We start from the raw sequence: 22705 nt of genomic DNA on the forward strand, positions 1-22705 counted from the left end.
ATTAGTGCGCATATCCGCTCCACATTCTCCATTCTTTGTTTATTAATTCTACGTGGTGGGATGTTTACGTTGAAATGTCGGTGCTACGGGGACGCTCACGAGATTCGGCGAACAGGGTTACGTCACAAAATGTACTTCCTGTCTTCAATTGCGTCTTTTATTGTTTTTAAGTCTCGATATCGATATTAGCTTGAATTTGCACTTGTATGAAATGGCACTTTGAAAATTGCCTGCAGAATTATGAAAAAAAAAATATGACGACAGAGCTTGATTCTGGCACAAACTGAAACTTCTGACATTGGCAGACTGTCTTTTTGTCTCTCTCTCTTCCTCACCCTGATGACATCACTCTGGCCTGCCCCTGACACCAATCACGTCCCACATTGAGTCCAGCCCAGGAGGTGACACACCATCCAGCTACTTACGCTTCTCCTCCATATGAGCAATTTGCTTTATTTCTTATTGTCTTATTGCAATAGCACATGAAGAACTGTGGGAGTGGAACAACACACGCAGATGGAATTTGAAGGGGAAAAAAGCACAAGGACAACAATTAGCCAAGGGAAGTGTGCCTAACACTCTCCAGATTCCCAGCCCGACTGCGGCTTTAAGTAGCGGCGGGCGAAGACAGAAGAAGTCTACTGAGATAAGAGCAAAAAGTGCTTTTTGAACTGGACAGGTGGGATAACATCACATTAGGTACAATAGATTTGCAGCCATAATACTAAACTGCATTTGAATTGTAGCTAGGCATCTTAACACTTCTGGTTTTCATATTAAACTCAACTCTTTTAGCATTCATGCTAACCTAAACGCGTTCGCAATTAAAATGAATTTTTATTTCGTTCTCAGCTAAATGAAAAATGGCCTTCCTTCATAGTAAAGGCAACTAGTTTAAGCCTTTGAGCTTAACTAAACCGAAACACAATTAACGGAGTTCACACACAACTGACTCTGCAGCATCTGTATTAAATATAAAAAAGTGGGAGCACAGAGGCTGCATAATTGGAAGACCTGCTGGGTGAGGATATGTGTCTACCAGCTGTGGAATGTGAGCACATGCTGATCATTATTCCAGCTTCTCCTTGCACTTGCAAGACGTCTGCATCTGCCACCCAGGACTAAGATTAAATAGTTGGAATTTAACTCCGCGTAAAAGAAGAAATTGCTGAGTCGATCTTAGCATGAAGGCTGTAAGAGTTTAGTTAAGCGTGAAGGTATGCTGACATGAAGACGCGACGTGTTCAACTTATTTAGCATCAATGTAAAAGAGTCGAAAAGATGTCAACCTAGGTGAGCGTAAAGGCTAAAATAATATCTTAGTGCAAAGATTATTACATCATGAAGGTAAAAAGAGTTTAATTGAGTGCTAGGACCATAAGTGTTGAGTTTAGGGTTAGTATCAAGGTTAAGTACACCCAGTAGGCCAGCAGTTAAGAGTAGGAGGCCTGGTCCTGAGGTCTACCACAGTGTTTAGTGTCGCGATGAAATAGTTGAGATGAGATTAGCATGAAAGCTAAAAGTTGAGTCTTGTACTAGTGAATACAAGTTTTACAATGTCCAATAATTTCAGGCTGGAACGAATTAATTTACTTTCCATTATTTCCAATGGCTTTGTATTTTCTGATTATAAACATATGCAATTTTTCAGTACATCTGGTTACGTTCCGAAGGTGTCAAGGAGGGCTGAATGTAGCACAATCACAACAAAATCTGAAGTCAAACAAACATATGGTTTGTATTATGCGAACATATGCTTCAATAATGACAATACAACAACACAGGACGTTAATAATCAGCCATTAAGCAGGAAGTAATTAGAACATATGTTTCAATGTCTTAATAGTGTTCAATAAAAAACACCTCAATGTCTGCTTAATTTAGCAGAAAGGCTAAGTGAAATTACTTTTAATTCATCCATTCGTTCTCCAAACTGCTTATCTGTACTCTCACGGGCATTTTGGAGTGTTTGAGATAATTTAGCATGAAGTGATTTAGGAAAAACACAAATCTCCAGTGAACTAAGAATTGTCAAGACTTGGAGAAAGTGTTTTTGTTCACTCGTCTCCGCTCGACTCATAAGAAGCTTAATTACAATCTTCAGTGTGGCTTCCAGTCTAGCGTTCTTTCCCTCATAAAACTAATTCACAACCGCGGCTTTTATGGCCGCACGTAACCATGCTATATTTCCTTATCAACGCTGTCAGGACATCTAACCATGGCTGCCTCATTTTAGCCGACATTCCAAGATCACACATCAAAGCGTTGAGCATTGAAGTCACATTTTCCACTCAGGTCACAACCAGCTTGGCCTTGCTAAGTATAACAGAGCACAGAGTAGGCTAAAAGAGCTAAATATAGTTAGCTGGAGTTGGGATTAGTTTCGCGTAAAGGCTAAAGTTGAGTTTTGAATACAGGTAGAATGAAGACCCATTAGCACAAGTCTGGCAAATCACCCAGTCTCGTGTTTGGCTTAGAATAAAGGTTCAAAGTGTTGACTTTAAATTAGGAAGACATGTTTAGTTATGGATGGAGCGTTGAGTTTGACTTGGCATGAGTAGCATGAAGGCTGCTAGTGGTGAATTTAGCTTAGCACAAAAGCATCCATGGGAAAAACTTGGCCAAAAACATCTTCCCCCAACCAACTTTAAAATTAAATCAATTTTGTCGACTTGATGGGTTAAGCCCTTTTAAAACGCAGAACACAAGGGGTTCAAACTAATATTGGAAGTTAGTCACCTCGAAGACTTGCTCATCAAGGATCCTGGTGCCAAAGACGGTGATGCCTTCCGTGTTGATGCTCGCATCCTCACTCCTGGCCAGAGTCTTTGTCACCTTTCTCTTACAGTCCACAATCATGGTGACACTCTTCTTCTCCACGCTGATGGCCACACGATGCCACCTAATGACCAAAACACAGGCAATTATTCACATACAGACCCTGGAAATCACCTAAAATGGGAGCTTCAATCAAAACGGGTCAATTTGATTTTGGGTACAGATTCTTGAGCCTACTAAATTAAACTTAAGCCCACTGAATCGGTGTAGTTATGGCAAGGGCGAGTTATCGGTTTAGAGCCAAAACAAATGGAGGTCTGTCAGGGACGAACTGAGAGGTCTGTCGGTACGTGACGTTATGACAATGATGGCCATCTTTTATTTTTTCACGTCATTTGTCAGCAAAACGCACATCCGCCGGTGTTGAGTCACTCACTTGCCGTCAGCCAGGTTAATGGAGCGGAACAGGGGGTACTCCTCGGGGGCCGGCTTTCCGTGCTGGTCCTCGAACAGGAAGATGGGCGAGCGGCCCACTTCCACGCCTAACTGCTGAATGCCCTTCTGGTTGTATACAGACAGCAGGAAGGACTGCAGGCCTGATTTGGGCTTGACAGTGAACATGATGGAGAAGTCTTCTGGGAAAACTCCACCTGGAAAAGGGCACCCAGGGATAGGTTAGATAACATGGAAGAAATAGTTTGGCTATCTTAATACGTAATTATAATTTTGTAATTTGACCAACATTATTACAAAAATGTAAAATTTCTTTCAGTGATATTTTTATTCAGCATGGATGCAACTTTGGTAGAAAGTGTGGACTTTACTTTGCATAAGGGTAGGAAAGACTTTAGTTTGGCAAAAGAGTCGAGTTACTTCAGCTTGGTGTGAAAGATAAAAATCAACATGTAGTGTAGTGTGATGGCCAAAAGAGCTTAGTGTCAAGGCTACGTATCAAAGTGCGACTCGAACCGTGTCGTCCGCCTTTGCCAAGTGTCTTTCTCTTGCCACATAAAACCAAACCGTCCAAACGAATGCAGCCAGAGAAATTTTCGCATCTACCGCAGCGACTTTCGAGGGATTGTTTATTTCTGATTAAGTGTGTCGCCCTCACAGGACGCTTACGGCGGTACACGCGCCACAGGTTGCCCACCCCGACCCACAATGCGTCACAGCAGCCTTCTGTGTCTCATAAAAAAAAAAAAAAAAAAAGAAGAGCCAGACAGTCTTGGAGTGTCTGCCAACTACAGCAAAGTGGAAGCTGGCAGCAATTAAAGTCGAGAAGGGTGCAGGCTATATTGACGCTGGCAGTTTACATTGTACTTAATTACAAGTAGTGCGTCGCCACTTTTCCACATATGATTGGATAAAACAAAACGGGTGTAGCTCTTTGTTTACAAGACAAACAGACGTTGATTGAGACTTTGTGGGAAAGCTTTTTTCTATTAAAACAATTTGATGTTTTTTTTTTCACTAAAAATACAATTGAACAAACGCTCACTCATACCCACTTCTTCAAGAAAAAAAAAACTGAATTTATCTAGATGCTGCTTTTTTTATCATTAACCTACAGTACTTGAGTTTTTTTTGTCTTTAGGAAAAAAAAGTTGATCCGCATCATCCTTTGTAAAATCATTCTGGACCTGCACTCAATGGAAAATATTTGGATACTGTAAGTGTTGTTTCGCAGAAAGAAGCGACGTTTACCTGGGAAGAGCTGCTTGGTCGGACCGCTGATCTGAGCGTTCTTGCTTACTCGGTACGCAATATCGGGTTTGGAGCCACGGCGCATTGTGCAGAATCCGGGTGTCTTCTTCACGCCTACGGGCGAGCTCTTGAAGTCCAAAGCCTTCAACACGTCCACTGGCTCGGCTGTGAGGGCAGGAGAGAAGATATGAGTCAATTCGATTCAATAGAAATTTAAATATTGATTCGTAGTTTCGAAAGTCATATTGTGACATTCATAATAAAGGTGCATTTTTTTCCAAGATGAAAACCAATGTTAAAAAAATAAAGTTGTATTTTTCCCCTAAAATAAAGTATTTTTTAAGATAAAAATTCATAGCATTTCACATATTTTCCACATGAAAATGAGTCTTTAGAAGAAAAAGTACGAGCTATATCAAACAACCTTCATGAGCCAACTCCGCACGCACGCACTCCACGAAAGCCCCATTTGAAACAGAGGTGCCGCAAGGTCCCGTGAAAACACGTAATAATAATACTGCACCGCCTTTTATTATTTCAAAAATATTAGCAAGTTTTTACAGCTCCCTTGTTGCCGTTTGGGAAACGGTCCAAACTATTTAACACTCGCCAAACGAGTCTTTTCTTGTGTCTCGCCCCCTCCCTAAATAATACACACTGCATTCCTCAAGTAAATCCCCGTTTTGTGTCCATTTCCCGTCACGTGATTATTTATTACAGCGATGATAAGAGGGGAAATGAGGCCGGGTGATTGTGATTGTCCCATCAAAGTGTTGTTTAAGGTCACTTGGCATCCCAACTGTACAACAGACAAAAAGTTAAATCAAGCTTATTTATATACTTAGCCCTTAATCACAAAACTCATCTAACGAGTCTCCTTAAAATAGGAGTTCTGATTTATGTGGGGAAAACTTCCAGCTGGACAAAATCGTGCCCCAAGCGTGTGCGACCTATGACATTTGACCCCTTGCACATTTTTTTAAGTAAAAAAGCACAGAATAAAAACATCCGCCGCTTGATATGATTTTCTTCTGATGGCACGTGAAGCAAGGGAAGTGCTGATTGTGCGGTTCCTGTATGGGTGGCTGCCTACTTGGTTGGGATTGGGGGGTGGGGGTGGGGGGGTGCTTCTGCTGGAGCTTGAAGTCCACATGCTGAAGCCATTATGGGCCTGGCACCACTCCCTGCGCACCCCTCATCCCCCTTTAGTAAAACATACACAAGACTAAACTAGAATGGCCGCAACGTTCTCCGTTGCTTCTCCTTCTTTGCAAGGTTTTATTAGTCATGCTTTATTAAGTGGTTAGTATCTAGTTTGTCAATGCTTTATGAAGTGTTACGAATTACTTTGAAAGTGCTTCATAATGTCATAAAAATGGGTTGTCAATGCTTAAATTTTATTTATTTTTTTAAATGCCTTATTATGAGCTGATTAACTCGTTTTATGATACTTGAAAAAGAGTTAACTAGTTTCACCCTGTGATTGGCTGGCAACCAGTTAAGGGTGTGCCCCGCCTCCTGTCCAAAGACAGCTCCACCGGTTCAGAGAATGATGGATTAATAATTCTCAAAGTTGCTATTAACTGGTTCAATAATGATTAAAAAAAATTGTTGGTAACTTGTCAATACTTCATTTTAATTACTTTATTAATCCTTTATAAGGTTATTGTCAAATGATAAGATTTAAGTGGGGCGGTTGGTTCTGCATCCCTAATAGTTAACAAGTAGCTTATTAATGATATTACAAATGATTAATAAGGGGATATAAACACCTTTATACAATTGTCGATTGAGGCATTCATTCGTCACCAAACTTACACATACTTAATATTCAACACAAGTAGTTAATAAGTAGCACAATAGTCATGTTAGAAACGTTTTACAAGTTATTAATTAGTAACTCTAAATGACCGACTACAATTGCGTATAACGACACTATTTAGTACATATGCTGCCAAACTGTGTACTGTATATTGTTATTAACATTACCACGCTAAATGTTTAAGCTAATGCTCTATAAAGTCATCATAAATGGTTACACGCCAAATGATTTCTGTATGACAACACTGCTATCACCAAATGCTTAAAAAAACTGTCCATAAGTTAAGCAGTAATGATGTTATAAACACTTAATAAACAGCTAAAAATTTTCAACTTGAATTAGGTATAATAATAATAATAATAATAATAATAATAATAATAATAATAATAATAATAACAACAATAATAATAATAATGCCTAAGATTTACATAGCACATTTCTGGGCATGTTTAAGATACAGCCATGCTTGATTTTTTTATTCAAGTATGTTTTAATGAGACGGTACCTAGTTCATAAAAATTTAATAATCCAATTAGAAACCCCACCAGGGTTCCATTGCGTTCATGCATGGTGGTCATGTTTTTTTTTTTTTAAATAAATCAAAAGTGTGACTAAAAGGCAACATATTCATATTTTCAAAAATGAGTCTCTTGGACTACAGTGCAGAGATACTGCTTCTTCTCTGCAAGTTTGGGAATACCTTTGTGCATTACTGCATACCTTAAAGCCTCATATATTCCAGATGTGGCCTATTGCTCAGGACACCCGCCCATCTACCCACCCCCATTCCCACTCTCCACTTTCCACACCACTTTCCTTTCTTCGCTTTTCTTCTTTCCATCGCACGGCACACTGTCCCGATCCAGCATTCCAGCCACTCTAATGCGAAAGATAATCGACTAATAACCACGACTGCTTTAATGGAGTGTTTGCGGGCCATTAAACCGGCTCATTTGTCAACGTGTGTCGGCAGCAGCAGCAGGAGCACGTCTGCCGTGTTAACAAGCCCCACTGGGGGGGGAAAGGGCGGGTTGATAACCTGCCTAAGGTGCATGCAGAGACACGAAGTGAAAGGTAGAAAATTTGATTAAAATCATTTCAAGGGAAAGCCTCAGATGTGGAGGCGATAATTTCAGCCTCAATTGGGTTTGATGTGGGTTTGAGCTGCGATTAAGCCGGGAATCTTCTCCAAGGGACTTTTTTTCTCTCTCTCTCTTTCACAAGAGGCGCTCTAACGAGGTCTGGCAGCAATGACAGCAATCAAAGTCCCCCCCCCCCCTACCCAAGAGACCCCGCAAATACTTGCGTGTGCACATCATGCAATTATGGTGAGCTTCCTTCTCAATCATGGTGGGACGGGAAGGAGGGGCGAGATGGGACGCTTGGCTTTGATGGTTACACAATGTACAGTTTTCTAACGCTACTATTATTGCTGCAGTTCCCATTCTATTCATTCATACGACAATGCTGTTGACTATTCTTCCAGCTGTTCACATTTGTATATTTACTGTCATCACTCCACTAACCTGTTGGCAATTACTTCAAACATGTTATTTTACTATGTATAATGCTGCTGAGTATTCGTGCTGCTGATAGTTTAGATTCTTTGAGATTGTTATTCTTGGTTGCTGCTACTGTCCACTTAAAATCTGAATTCCTCCATTGTGGAAAAAAAAATGACAGGCTAACCACAGTTTCTTTCTCAGAAATGTCCAAGTTTTTGGGCTTTGAAATAAGCCCAAAAAGGCAACAATTTGAAAACATGGATATTAGAAAGCCAGCAGACGCATATTTTTATATGCCTGGCTAGAGGCCACACAGTATGGATGCCTCTTTGGCTGTCCAGACACTATTCTTCAAAGCTAGACGTTAATGTGACCCACATATGTGTTTTTAAACCAGTCAAAATAGTTCACTTTTTCTCTCCTCCCTTCTTCCTTTTCCATCACCGCCTCATTCTTTTTTTTAGAGGGGGGAGTGGGGATGGGGGGGATGGAAAAGATATCCTTCCAGGGGCTGGGATTTGAATTCCATGCCTCAGAGTTCAACAATGTCAAACATTAAAAGCATCATGACAATTAGAATATTTATTTACAGGGTAATGAGAAAAGCAGAAGTTTTATGACCAGGAGGAATGAGAATAAAACAAGTGCACAGCCTTCACAATGAATGAGAGTAGTCGCAATCCTTGGCCCTTTTTTTTTTTTTTTTTTTACACACACACACAAGTCCAACATTAAGGCTCACCTCAGCGGACCACACCTATAAAATGTGGGACTTTGGGTTGCACGTGCGCCAGGTCGAAACCTTCAATCACTTGCAAGTCAAACGTGACTCAAAACATCGTAAAACTAGTTTAAGGAAGGTTCACCGGTGTGTAAAGATGCATGAGTTCAACTGAAGAAAAGCTGTGAATGCAAGGTGCAAGAGCCACGTAATTAAGATGAGAATTCATCAATGAATGTCATTTTAACAAATCACACGGAAATAATCATCATCATCCTTCTTTGATTTGGAAGGTTGGAATTTATTCCCAAGGGATTAATAAAGTTGAGTCTAAGTCTAAGTCTAAGTCTAAACAAAAAAGGCTTCTTACCTGCTCTGACAGCGGCGGTTTGTAGAATTAAAACCACAACGGCGGCGAACGTGGACCCCTGCAGCCACCTTTTCGTCCTCCACCTGGCGGGCCGCCTCTGTGTCTCCATGGTGATCGCCCGCGCTGGTGGTGCACGAACTTTTGTCGGTAAATTGGAAAAGTTAAATGAAAATAAATCCCCCAGAAGAAAATGTGTGTGCTCGCACTACTACAGCTCCATGTGGGGGAGGAGTGACGATGCCTGTGGCGGCCTGTCGAGAAGCTTCAGACCGGCTTCCCCCTTTCTTCAAGCGCAGCAGCACACTGATGGAGGAGCGCTGTCAAGAAAAAAAATCCAGTAGGCTCCTTGAAAAGGGCTGGACGTAGGCCAATGAGGAGGATACTCACAGTGGAAAAGCATCCGTTCATCAAATCACCACTTGGGAAAGTTTTTTCCCCCCGCCCCCTTTACCTCCCTTTGGTCCTCCCCTCACCGCCATCATCTTCAGCAGAGCATCACTGGCTTCAGGTGCAACTCCTCGGAATCACATCAAAAGCTTTCAAAATTAAAGGGGTGGAAAAAAATTGTGTTCAAGTCATCTGTAAAACATATGGCGAATAAAAATAAAACTTCAGAGTTGTGAGATTTTGGAAAATCTTGTGAGAATTCAGCTTGACCCTATTTGACAGAAAAGAAGCATGTGATAATGGTCATGGAAAACAAAATGGAATATTAGCAAAAGTATGATGATAACCATAGAACAGGAAATAGAAATGCGATAGTTGATGATTAAAAAGTCATTTCAACCATAGAAATGGAAAAAGAATTGAATGTGACCTGTGGGATGATTAGAAAAGAAAAGTGGGACATTTGGCACAGTTAATGATGAAATGTGATGATAACCATAGAATTGAAAAAGAAATTGATCGAGACTCACTTCTGTTGTTTCACATATGAAATGAAACAAAATGAAGGACGAGTCAGCTGACCAGAAATGCAAATGAAGTAGAAATGGGACGGAGTTGTTATGATAGAACTTTCAAAATGGAGTTTTAACAGTTTCCTTTACGGGCCACTTGCTTTCATAGGAGGGGGAAAAGAAAAACTAGCACCCGGTAGCCAAAAATCCAAATGTTTTCCAGACTCGCTAGCTTCCTCTTGCAGACCTCAGGCCTGATAATAATTAGCGGATAAAAAAAACAACAAAAAAACCTGGAAGACAAAATGGAAGCACAGGTGGAAACCATAGAGGCCAGCATGCGGACGCTAAGTGGAGCGCTTGTCACTAACTAAACAATGCTACTTTCAGCTCTTAAAAGCGATAAACAGCCTGGAAGAATGCTAACCCATGCTAGATTTTATAAGTTGTTAATGGTTTGCATGATTATAAAAATAAAAAAAACACGAGTTGGGCTTTTGGCTAATGTTAGCATGTAGCAACCCGGCGCTACTTGATCCAGCACAGCCATTTCTCACAAGCCACGTTAACTGAAGCGATGCACTAAAAGCCAAAGCCTCAATGTTCTCCCTCACCCTAATCAAGGGCTTCTTTTTTAAACCGTCCACCGCACGGCAGTTTAAAGCTCACAAAACACAATCATCGCTCAAAAGGGCACCATTTTGCGACACAAACAGGTACTTTATAGCACCTTATAAAAAAAAAAAGACGACATTTGCGTGTTGGTAAAGGACGGGGATTTACCACGATCTACTTTCTAGAGCAAGAGAATAGAATGTCGATGAATCTGCTGCCAATTGCAGAAGAGACATCAAATTTGACTTTGTTATTGGATTCTTTTGGGAGATTTCCTAGCCAATTAAACGGCAGCATTCAGAGAGGCTTGGCTGGTGTTGAACACACAAGCAAACTTTTTTTTTTTTGCCGCATGGAGGTCCGCCAGGCGTGTGTGCGATTGCCACCGTGGACACCAGCTGCTCCAGCCTTTTTGTCTCAAGGGATCCACCCTGGATACGAAAACAATGGGCATTTGTGGGGGAAATGGACAGAATCCCAAAACAATTCAAATCTCTGACAATAAAATGGAGGGTATTTGAAAAATGGACGCGAGAAGTCCAACAAAAACCTTAGAAGTCCACTTTATGACGCGTGTGATGTTTTGAACTGATTCTCTCGGTTCGCCTGCAAAGTGCCTATGAAAAGTGCAACCGCATTATTTCAAAGAAGTTTTACTTCTTCGTCGTAAGAGTCATAGTTCACATTAGTGGCGGAAAAGGCTTTGAAATATTTCAACGAATGTAACTTGGGGTTTATATTACAAAAACTTGATGTTTAAAGAGGGGTGTGTAGACTTTTATACCCAGCCTCCAAAGCCAGAAATAAATCAAGTCAAAAATGTGCAGTGGAACTGTTCATACTTTTAGGCCCCTCTGAGCATGTATACGCCACAATTTGGGAATTCTTGTTTTTTCCCATCATTTAGTTTCAAAGGTCTTTCCCATGGGACCATACCAATTGGTCAACTTGTCCCAAGTACAATTGCACATTTTTGTGCTTGCCTTTGAAAATGGAGTCACCCAGCTCAGAAAAATGTACTACTTCTTACAGTTGATCTTTTCTCTGGGCTGCTCTTTAATTTTCGGGATGATTTGACATGCGGGGCAAGTCTTTGTAGTCGTGAGACATGTGATTACAAGCGGTGCATACGGTGCCAACATGCGCCCGTCTGCCAATGTATAATTATGCCGTCGTAATACATACGTAGAGCGGCTGTGAAAATAAAGTTTTCATGTGTTGTTCCTTTGTACTGGAAGATGTGTTTAATCAGCGTTCCACCGGCTTTCCTAAAATGGACTGACACACTTTTTTATTGAGGGAGTCATTTTGATGATTTGAACCGTGGCATTGCTATGCGCATTACTAAAATTTAATCGTGTTGAGGATTTGTGTTTTTCTACTGTGCAAGAAGCTGACTGTCATCAGTAACTGACAAGAGCGGAGATTGCATCATCATGACGTATATATAATATATTGAAGTATAAAGAAGCATCTTCCGGCACGCAGATGTTTTTATTTTGAGTTTGTAGACAGTGTTAGTATTTTTTTAATACATTTTAATTTAAACAGAACAGTGATGCTATGGCTTTTCCTTTTATGGGTTAGAATCAAGCAAGTTATTTCAGTTCTTTTGACTACAAAACATGTAATTGACTTTGTTTTATGTTTAGTTCGACAGCTCGGATTTGCTTGAAGGCTCTGGACGAATTGTTTGCTATTTGCCAACCTGCTGCTTGTTGTGAAGTGACTTGGGTTCAACTCCGACGAGCCATACGCAGCTAACCTTAGGTGTCAAGTGGGCCCAAGCATGGTTCGAGTAGTGCGAGTGCACCCGAAGACTTAAAGGTCACCCAGCTTGAAGCATTTAGCGCTTATGTAAACTGCCTGAATTTTAGACGACATTCCCTTGCCATGCTTTTTTACGACTTTGCCCTGAAGCGCACGGAAGTTCAGAGAGGGCTTAGGGTTCCAGTCGAGTCAAACTTTGTCGATGCGTTTAACACCTTGACTAAAGATGGACTTCTAACTACTGGGTGGAATGGACACGTCTAAGCTTGCTTGTTATACCCACACACGGTGGACTAGCTTGTCGATGGTTTTATATTGTAAAATGATCAACTGGCAAATTACATATTCATGCAACACAGATAGCATTTACACATAGACACGTGCCTATGAATTGTAAAACAACAAAATAAAAAAATAAAAACACTGAATACGCTAATAACTATAGCGTACTGTCTTGTAGCGCTTGACAATGTATGCTAACACCAAAATGCCACATGTCGCAACCCTCCAAATAAATTTTATTTATGCTGAAATTCATGCAGCGCTAAAATGGCATTTTAAATAACTTTAAAGTTTCACGTTAGCATCATCCTGTTTCAAATCTAACAACAGCATATTGCCAGCCCGCTAACCAGAAGTTCAGCAGTACTGTATTTGTCTTCAGAGTAGCATGCGTCTAGAACGTCGCCAATTTATCGTACTGAATGTTCCTTACTGAATTTTCCAAATACACATGCATTTTTTTCATATATACGGAGAGCATAAATAATCCCCAAGTAGACTATAAATGTCTTTTAGGGGCTTATAAATGTCTTAGATAATGTTGAGGCATCTGACAGTCGTTGAGGCGTTAAAAAAAAAAAAAAAAACTTCAGCTATATAACGAGTGACATTTTTAGAGATGAAGTGGGCGGGCATTTGACTTGTTCCGACTGTAATGAAAGACTCCGCCTGAGAGTGGCCTAACTGGCGACGTCTTTGATAATGTAAAGCTCGAGTGTCTCTGGTTTCATGCGGTAAAGACTTGAGTCAACGGCGGCCAAAAAGATGGCGGTGGAAAGAGCGGTCGCCGTTGCCTAATGTATTCAGGACAGCAACGGCAGAAAATCTGAGCACTTGGTTCTATCGTAACCCAGTTCAAAGACAATATTTAATATAGTTCGACCGGACTCTGACTACACAAGTTCCAGGTGTCGTGCACAAAACCTCAAAAGATGAACAGAGGACAAAAATGATAATAAAGGAATTGGCCTTATCGTTGAAATACTTTTGGAGGGAAGTATAAGATATTTTTAGCACACTTGGGGTGGCATCCCAATTCCATAAGGGCCTCTCTTAAACTTTGCTAATTGCACATAATTCAGGGTTAAAGGTAAATACACAACATGGAATTAAAGGTCTACATCCTTGTTATTTCCTCTCCTAACGCATTCTATGAGATTCTGTGCGACTAGAACAAGTTTCTCCAAATACTTTTTGTACGACCCTTTCTCGCAAGGAATACACGGGAAAGACGATGCTTGGTGTTTTCCAGTGCCTCCCCCGCCCTATTTTCAGTGGCTTTCCAACCATGTCATGAGGAATGTATAATATCCGATTTTTGCTTGAGGCTAGTTCGCTTGTTCCGATTTGGAAAGTTTACGTTTCCTCGAATGGATTTTGTCAAACAGCGTAACAAAGGCTATCGAATGTGATGGGGAGAATGACTAAACGTGTGTAGTCAAGGCCAAGATTCCTCTGATTTTTTCGAATCGTGATACTGTCAAGCCTTTAATAGAAAACACGTTACTAATTTCCAACTCTGACTGTAAAGAAGGGATCATGAACTGCATTTTTTTAGTATGTAACATTGGTAATTAAAGTTAGAAGAACCAAATGAGTTGCAAAGGTCATTTCAATTGTAAGGCACCCTCGTTGCAATTGCTGCATGCTTTGAATAAGAAAAACTAGCACCATCTGGTGGACAAATGCTAGAAACCCAGATACCGTTAGTTTGTTATACAATACTCTATTTATATATGATAAGGGGTCGAAATGGCCTATTCAACAGTTTCCTATTTTTGTCAAAAGTCTTTTTGTGTGTAATTTTCCCATTTTAGTACACATTTTCAAAATGGACCGCGGGTTAAGAATTCCAGCTTTGCACCCACAAAAGTTAACGTACGTTATTCGAGTAGAAAACTAACGAGGACGAGCAGTAGCCACCGTCACGGGTGCGGGAGTAGATTATTTTTCCGTGATCAACGCCTCCCCCCAGTGTGCGTGCTGGAGCGCATCCACCCCAGCAACTTGCACAGCGCTGCAGTCGCCAGCTGGATGCGGCATCGTTTCCACACGACCCTCCCCCCCAACCCCAACTCCACTAAGCGTTATCTCTGCTAAAATCTAACAAAGACACCAAAATGGCAACATTGCGAAAGATGCAATTAAGCGCTGCAGAGATGATGAGGGGGGCTGCAACATTGGGTGACAGTTTGAAACCGATAAATGGCACGTCCTGACCACAGGAACAATGACTATATAAATATAAAAGACACTTTGTCAAGGCTGGGAAAGCAGTGTGGTTTGGCATTCCAAAACATTGGACGCAGAGGAGTGACGTGTTTGTCCTAAGAGGTTTTAAGAGCATCCTTTCAAACTAGTGGAACAAAACACATGAATTGTGTATTGCCGTGACACATTTCCTCAAATAGTTGCCATGCCTCAAATTGGCAGACAATTAAGAATAGAGGTCTATTCATATTCCAATTTTTTTAGTATAATAATGTTCCAAGTTCCCCCATGGAACTCATTAGATAACGAACAGAATGCGAAGCTATCTAGACTTGCCATTTTTTTAATCACTGCAATTCGGTAAGGTTGTTAATAATCTTCGCTGTGGTGTATTAAATTTAAGACACTATTTTCACTTTACAGGGACTTTAATGTAGTATGTTTGTGACAGCCGGGACATGTGCGTAAAGTCCACGCACGTGCACTTCTGAGCCTATATTGCAATGTAAAAGCGATAACAAGCGCGTCTGGAAGCGTTTAAAACTCAGTGGGGAAAGAAAAGAAGGCATTCCCGCATATGGAATCATTCCACCCAAATAGGACTTGTCATATTTTCCTCTCTTGCTCTCGCCGTGATTCAGGTGGCTTGTTTTCTTATATGTTTCACCGCCCACTGACAAACTATGTACATCTTAGTGGAAGGCAACAGGCACTCACTGTTCATTGCCCTACTAGTTGTGGGAACTAGTGTTTTCTTGACTTACCAAGTGAAATTTTTTGGAGACCACGTTAGTAACTCAATCCAAATCATCTTTCCCCATTAAAATGAATGGAAATGCCGTTAATCCGTTCCAGCGCCTTAACAAATTTTTTGTAATGTGCTTTTAAAAAGCAAAAATAGCACTCACCAGTATTTTACTTGAAATAAACATTCTGACTTTGCTTTATTGTTTTCTTGTGGCTACTGTATACTTTCGTTAATTTGGGTTTTATTGTTTTCACTGTCATTTGTTGTATTATTGCTTTTCATGACATATATTTTACAGTTGCTGCCTTACAGCTGCTGTTGTGAAATGCATTATATAAACCAAGCTGTATTGTATTGTATTCAAAGCGTAGCATTTTCATGGAAAAATATAGTTTTTATCTCAAAATAGACTTTTTGGAGCGCTAATATAGCATTTTCATGGTAGGACAACTATCTATAAAGCTTTGTCCTTGAAGGAGGTATAAAAAGCAATTTTTATTTTCAATTATTGGTAACAACCCGCCCAGTGCCAGAGCAACGTAGTTAGTAAACCTCGGGGGCACTCGCACGTTTTTTCCTCGAGGCTGCTCGGGCCGGCGTCCACGCCACAACCTGCGGTGGCCGAGGCCCAGAGCGTCGGCAGCACGGGAATAGAAGTTTATTACTGGTGCACAGCTCCCTAAATTGATACCTTGGTGCAAATAGAAAGAAGAAAAATTACATACGCCCATGAAACACTCACCAGAAGAGACACGCACGCACACATACAAACACACACACAAACGTGCGCTACCAGTCTAAGCTATACTTTGAAGGTTTAGGTGTTGGCGGCTGACAAATACGGAATCATTGTCCTGTCCCGTACGCGTTATAATAATTTCAGATAATTATGGTCAAAGACATGTTTCTGTAGGCATAAAAAGCAGGATTGCATTCAACAATCTTCAGCAAAAACCTCAGTGATCAATAAAACTAAATAGTGGACCACCATCTAGTGGTCAACTGTGGAATTACACAAATTAAACATGAGGGTGAACAACAGAGTTATAAATTGCAGAAAAGAAAAATATAATTGAGATCCCGAAGCTTGCAATGGGGGGCAGTTTATATAGTGTATCATGTTGACATAGAGCATTTGCGTAGCAAAATAGGATCCTAACATTTGGGATTATATTGCATTTACTAAGATATATACTGTAGGACATTGCACATAATACACAGAACTATATCAAATACTGGATTATAGGTCAGTAACCTTCAGAGGTTTCCATGGAGGGTTGAAGAGAACGCCATCCAGGCCAAACCTTAGACAGCCCTCTAGTGAGGAGAACCTGCAAGTGCACCCTCACGAACAACTATTATTCTCTATATTACCTGAAGGAAAATCTCCAGGAGAAACTTCCTGGATGTCCTTCAAGGCCTGTTTGTTCATTCCCACCAAAGGGCGTAGTCAATGAAGCCAACTAGGTCAACATGTTATGTTACTTTATACACGCTAAAGGGTGAATAAAGAGATGTGAATATAGTTTTAAATACTACTTTAAAATTACATGGTATTTTAATTAAAGAACAAAAGGAAACTGAAGAAAATAATGAAATAAAAAAACAACTAGGGAAAAAAAAGGTGCATGTCGAAAAGACAACTCAATAACTAAAATACAATGTAAGAAGTGTTGCAACGCGCATGAAAGCGAAAGAGTGTCGTTCCCATTTCCTGCTGACTCATGTGAAAGATGATCAGAAAATTGACTCCAGCTGATTTTTTTTTTTCGTCTGACAACTTTTCCAGTCTCCGGCAGTCGAATAGAATGGAATGAAGCAGCACTTGCATCAACCATTCCTCTGTACTCTTATAGTCCTCTTAACATGTTTCAATTAGCTTTTTTAGTCCAAATTATTAATATCAAATCAAAGGAAAACACTTTCAGAAAATCATACTAGTTTTCATAGCTTTTTTGTATCAAAATATTTTGTCAAATTCTAGTCACGTGCGACATCTGCACAACATATCAGAAAGGTGAAACCGAGTGAGACTCAGTAGGATGTCATCTCTTTCACCCATAATAATAATAATGAATAAAAATATATTTAAAGCACAACAAGTCAATTGCACGTTTAGAGACAGTTGGTGTGTTGCATGTCACAGGAACACGATTAATTTACTCAGTGACTAAGATCAATATGGGCTGACATCCAATGCAAACAGCTGCAGGAGTACACATGCCTCAAACAATCTCCATGTTACAAAGTATGACATTTGATAGCATTGGACATTTTGAGGAGGGGGGGTGGGGGCTTCAAGTGGGGGGCAACTTTAAAGACAAGCTTCTCGTAACTATTTCCGAGCAGTTCCGGGGCTCTTTATTTTACAACCTTGTACGACAAGGCGTTGAAATTTGCTGAAACATTTGATGGAACTGTTTATCACTGCATGATTATTGTATTATTATTATAATTATGATTGAGCCATTAACGTGAATGGCTAGGCCTAAGGACTATTTGGCAGCCACATCATAAGCGAGTCATACGTTCAACACTGAATAGTTATTTACCCCACTCTGAGAAACTACTTTTCCAGACATACTAAAACACGAATTCGACTTTCCCACAGGGAAAGTTTGTCTTGTTTCATAACAGTAACAGTTTCAGGGTGAGAAAGAAAGCAGCTGACAAACCCACCTGATGCTTTATTTACCAGCCATCCCATTGGTTCCCTCGAGGGGGAGAAAAAGTATACAAATACAGGAGCGTTGTTTGCACTTGTGGTTTTTTAAAAAAAAATTACCCCAGAAAGCATGGAGTGGTTCATCGCGTGGATGCTGCTATGGGGGCTCGCTGCCGCGCAGCACCATCCACACCTCCGGCACGGCAGGACGGCCATCGTGCACCTCTTTGAGTGGCGCTGGGAGGACATCGCGGCTGAGTGCGAGCGCTTTCTGGGGCCCAATGGTTTCGGGGGAGTTCAGGTACCCCCACGACAATTTCCAATAATTGACACCTTATCAGCCACACTTTCTATGTCTGATTAGCTGTTTTTCCTCAGGCGCGGTGGTTTGTGAAAAATGTTATCTCTCTTAAACAACTCTTGAAATTTTACATTACAGCCCACTGTACAGAAAACGTAATTTGTCTCCTTGTCCAATCATCATTTCCTCTCCACATGTCTGCTTAGATCTCACCTCCCAACGAGCACATCGTACTGAACAATCCATGGAGGCCATGGTGGGAGAGGTACCAGCCGGTGGGATACAACCTGTGTTCCAGGTCTGGCAATGAGCGCGAGCTGCGAGACATGGTGAAGAGGTGCAACAATGTCGGGGTCAACATCTACGTGGACGCCGTCATCAACCACATGTGTGGGGTGACCGGCGGCGAGGGGAACCACTCGTCGTGCGGGACCTGGTTCAGCGCCAGCACCAAGAACTTCCCCGATGTGCCCTTCAGCAGCTGGGACTTCAACGACCACAAATGCAGGACGAACAGCGGTGAAATCGAGAACTACGGGGACGCTAATCAGGTGCGGTGTATCAAATTTTTCAAATACGGTTCCGACAGTAAAATCCATAATTGCAATTTTGCATTAGCCGCCATTACTTGCTGAATCATCTTTTTCTTTCTCTAGGTGCGTGACTGTCGCCTAGTGGGCCTTCTGGACCTCGCACTGGAGAAGAAGTACGTCCGAGATAAGGTGGCAGAGTTCATGAACGAGCTAATCGACATGGGCGTGGCCGGGTTCCGGGTGGACGCCTGCAAGCACATGTGGCCTGGAGACCTGGATGCCGTCTACAGTCGTCTGCACAACCTCAGCACCAAATGGTTCGCAGAAGGCTCCAAACCCTTCATTTTCCAGGAGGTACTAAAGACTTCATCTCAATGGCTTCATTTTGACTCATACAATCGGATTGACGAGGCTTGTGGAGTGACGCACGTGCCATCTGGTTGTCAGTTGAACTGACAGTCACTGTAGACATAATCGTCACAGATATGACTCACTTGTAATGTTCATGAAAATAGAGCACGCTGTATAAATCCAGCTTATGGTCAAACAAGTCGCGCGCAAACACACTGCAGCCTGTACGACAACTTTGCACTTAAACACAACTCTGCGAGTCCCAAATTGTAGAACCAAAACCCTGAATAAAAATCTGAATTAAAGATTATGGGAATGAAAACTGTGGTTCGAACACTGCACGGCTGATTCAAACTATTTGTCCTTTGGCCTCTACAGGTTATCGACCTTGGAGGCGAGCCTATCTCATCGCGCGAGTACACCCAACTCGGACGAGTGACCGAGTTTAAATACGGCGCAAAGCTAGGAACCGTTTTCCGAAAATGGCACGGAGAGAAGTTGTGCTACACAAGGTGCGCCACAGTCAGGACCGCTGGAATCAAACCGGCACCTCTGAACTGTGAAGCGGATGCGCTAACCAGTGCGGCACCGTGCCTCATTTTTTATTTGTAGAAACTGGGGCGAAGGCTGGGGTTTCATGCCCAACGGCGACGCCGTCGTTTTCATCGATAACCACGACAACCAGCGAGGCCACGGCGCAGGCGGGGCGTCCATCATTACTTTCTGGGATCCGAGACTCTACAAGATGGCCATGGGGTACATGCTGGCCCACCCTTACGGCGTAACCAGGGTCATGTCGAGCTTCCGCTGGAACCGCCACATCGTCAATGGAAAGGTTCTCACTCATCAACCGTGATTTTTGCCGCCTCGCTGTTGATCCATCTAAGCCTGAAGGATTCACGTTGCACGCTCAGGATCAGAACGACTGGATTGGACCACCGAGTCATAGCGACGGAAGCACCAAGTCTGTTCCCATCAACCCCGATCAGACCTGCGGGGATGGATGGGTGTGTGAGCACAGATGGCGACAGATCAAGTGAGGAAATTCTGGATTTTGTGCTGCTTTTCCTCAATGACAGATTGTCTTGGGTCTGTTTTTGCTGCTCATAAGCAAAACAAATAGTGATGGCTTTTCTCCGTCAAATCCCTTCAGGAACATGGTCATTTTCCGCAACGTGGTCAACGGACAGCCTCATAGCAACTGGTGGGACAACCAGGGTAACCAGGTCGCCTTTGGCCGCGGTAATCGAGGCTTCATCGTCTTTAACAATGACAACTGGTAAAGCTCGCCAGCGTTGTTGGACTGCAGTCGACCAATCCGGACCACAACAGCTTTTGTCTTTCATCTTCAGGGACCTGGACGTGACCCTGAACACTGGCATGCCCGGCGGCACCTACTGCGACGTCATCTCTGGCCAAAAGGAGGGAGACAGGTGCACGGGAAAACTGATCCAGGTCGGTGACGACGGTCGCGCCCAATTCCGGATCAGCACCCAAGACGAGGACCCCTTTGTGGCAATTCACGCCGAATCCAAACTGTAAATTGGACAGACTATCGCGAGCTTTAAAGTGCCATTAAAGGGGCTTTGTGGTGAAAGGCTCTCTTCTGCCGACTCCTCTTCTGTTCTGGTGTCTTTACTGGATTTCATGTTCGCAGACGTGGTTTGGTGTTACAAGGGTGGGTGGTGGGTCAAAAAGATGCTCTGGTGCCTTGGTGTTACTTTTGCGTTTTCATCGGGTATTACGGTTTCTGTCCACAGTCTTGAAATCAAGTATGGACGGATGTTTCTCAGAGTGATTTAAACCTTTCTAGCATTTTTTGGACATCAGGTCAACTACGATGCTGTTGGTAGTCTCCATTGGAAGGCAACCTTGGTACCACCAAGCAGTGGGGAACAAAAGGTACATCTTGCCAAAATATATCTGGTGGTGGTAGTGGGGGGAGCATCAAATCCAAAACGTGAGAATTGTTCTAATTTGCATTTCTTCTTTTCGCAGATATTTTCCTGATCAGGTGACGCCACGCTGGACTTCCTTTATCCACTGAGGCCTTCCTGTCATCGCCGTGTCACTGCCAAGATCTCAGCACCGGTATCAGGTCAGCAAATGGGGGATCTGAGAGACCCCGCTGCCAGTGACTCCTCTCTATCCCCGTTTCCGTCTGTCTTTATCTTTTCGCTACAATGCCCCGACCTTGCGCTGCGGACTGAGCGTCAGCATCCACAATTCAGACAGCAAGAAAAGTGATGGTTTGCCATAACGCTTATCTCATCTCGGTTGTCATGACAACATGACCCAAGAGCAGGAGAAAGAAGGAGAAGATTCAATTCCAATTCCTTCTGGAGATAATAGATGCCAAATGTGGCCTTTTGAGGGGAAATAATCACATAGATGTTGCATAAAGAGATTTAAACAAAGCTAAAAACCAGGAACCAACTGGTCGGAGATGGATTTGCTGCTTCTGAATCGGAGTGGGTGCCATGCTAAAGCGCTCAGGAGAGGCGAGTTTTCCAACATCGGCCTCACATGCCAAGCGAGATGCCTGAAGCCCGAAGCAGATGACCCACACCACACACTTAAAGAGAGCCACCAGACAGTTAGAAGAAAAAAATAGTAACCAAGCTACTGTCATGATCTGAGTTTGCATCGATTTTGATTTGTATCATCTAGGTCATCCCTAAATTGATCAACCGAACTCTTTGGTGAATTCTCATAAACACACACAGTTGGGAAGCTCATAGTGTTACAGCACTGCCCTCAAAGTTGATCATCCAGTCACAAGGGGGCAGTGTTGTAACAGGGACTGTCACATACAGTCGTTGCTCGAGGAATGCTTTCCAAGATCCACTAACACTTGAAAAGTTAAACAGCTTTATGAAAATAAATTCCAGTATATCTGAGTTTTGACTACTGGCATGCATTTTATTTTATTTTTTTGAGGGGGGCACACAAATCCACTCTTGTATCCCTTTAATAAAGTGAGCCATGTCTAAACATTTCCAGAAACATATATAATAATAAAAAAAAAGACTTACCTTTATGATGTAGAATGTGTTTTGTCAATGTATCAGACTTTTGTTTCCCTCAGTTTACCAAAATGGCATGCTCACCGTGACAAGCACTATCTCCCCTTCATCTGTAGCAAAAAGAAAAAAGGACATGCAAATCAAAATTCTGTATATCATTGAAACAGAAAAAAAAATCTGCCTTTACAAAGATAATGCTCACTTTTGATTGCCTACAGTTACCTTAGCGGGCACATGAAAATAAAAATAAGAATAATAAAATAATAAATATAAATAATCAAATAAAACAATAAATAAAATAATAATAAAATAAGAAACGCGAAGATAAGCATTTACAAAAATAAATGAAAAATTAAAGTGAAAAATATGTTGGGAAAAAAAGCATTTGACAAAGCTGCACTCAG

At 41.8% G+C, this 22705-nt stretch overlaps 2 protein-coding genes across 5 annotated transcripts in view; one reads left to right on the forward strand and one right to left on the reverse strand.

Moving 5' to 3' along the window:
* LOC125985112 (collagen alpha-1(XI) chain) overlaps window positions 1-22400 on the reverse strand; it is a 47952-nt gene extending 25552 nt beyond the window's left edge. The window contains exons 1-7 of one of the 4 annotated variants that reach the window (XM_049747655.2): window positions 22311-22400; window positions 9288-9479; window positions 9107-9217; window positions 8901-9023; window positions 4483-4647; window positions 3215-3428; window positions 2740-2902 (exon numbers count right to left, since the gene is read on the reverse strand). In XM_049747655.2, coding sequence (XP_049603612.1) covers window positions 2740-2902; window positions 3215-3428; window positions 4483-4647; window positions 8901-9009 — 651 coding nt within the window. In that variant the 5' untranslated portion in view covers window positions 9010-9023; window positions 9107-9217; window positions 9288-9479; window positions 22311-22400. Of the gene's footprint in view, window positions 1-2739; window positions 2903-3214; window positions 3429-4482; window positions 4648-8900; window positions 9218-9287; window positions 9480-22310 lie in introns of all 4 variants that reach the window. The other 3 variants (XM_049747656.2, XM_049747653.2, XM_049747654.2) reach the window with 3 other exon arrangements.
* On the forward strand, window positions 18155-20875 carry LOC125985174 (alpha-amylase). Its single transcript, XM_049747796.2, has 8 exons — window positions 18155-18391; window positions 18598-18942; window positions 19048-19278; window positions 19654-19787; window positions 19888-20110; window positions 20190-20311; window positions 20429-20554; window positions 20628-20875. The coding sequence occupies exons 1-8, from the start codon at window positions 18221-18223 to the stop codon at window positions 20815-20817; spliced, it is 1542 nt and encodes a 513-aa protein (XP_049603753.1). The 5' UTR covers window positions 18155-18220; the 3' UTR covers window positions 20818-20875.
* Window positions 22401-22705: the final 305 nt, after the last annotated feature.

The sequence above is a fragment of the Syngnathus scovelli genome, chromosome 17 (genome assembly GCF_024217435.2).
Source record: "Syngnathus scovelli strain Florida chromosome 17, RoL_Ssco_1.2, whole genome shotgun sequence".
Classification (NCBI taxonomy): Eukaryota; Metazoa; Chordata; class Actinopteri; order Syngnathiformes; family Syngnathidae; genus Syngnathus; species Syngnathus scovelli.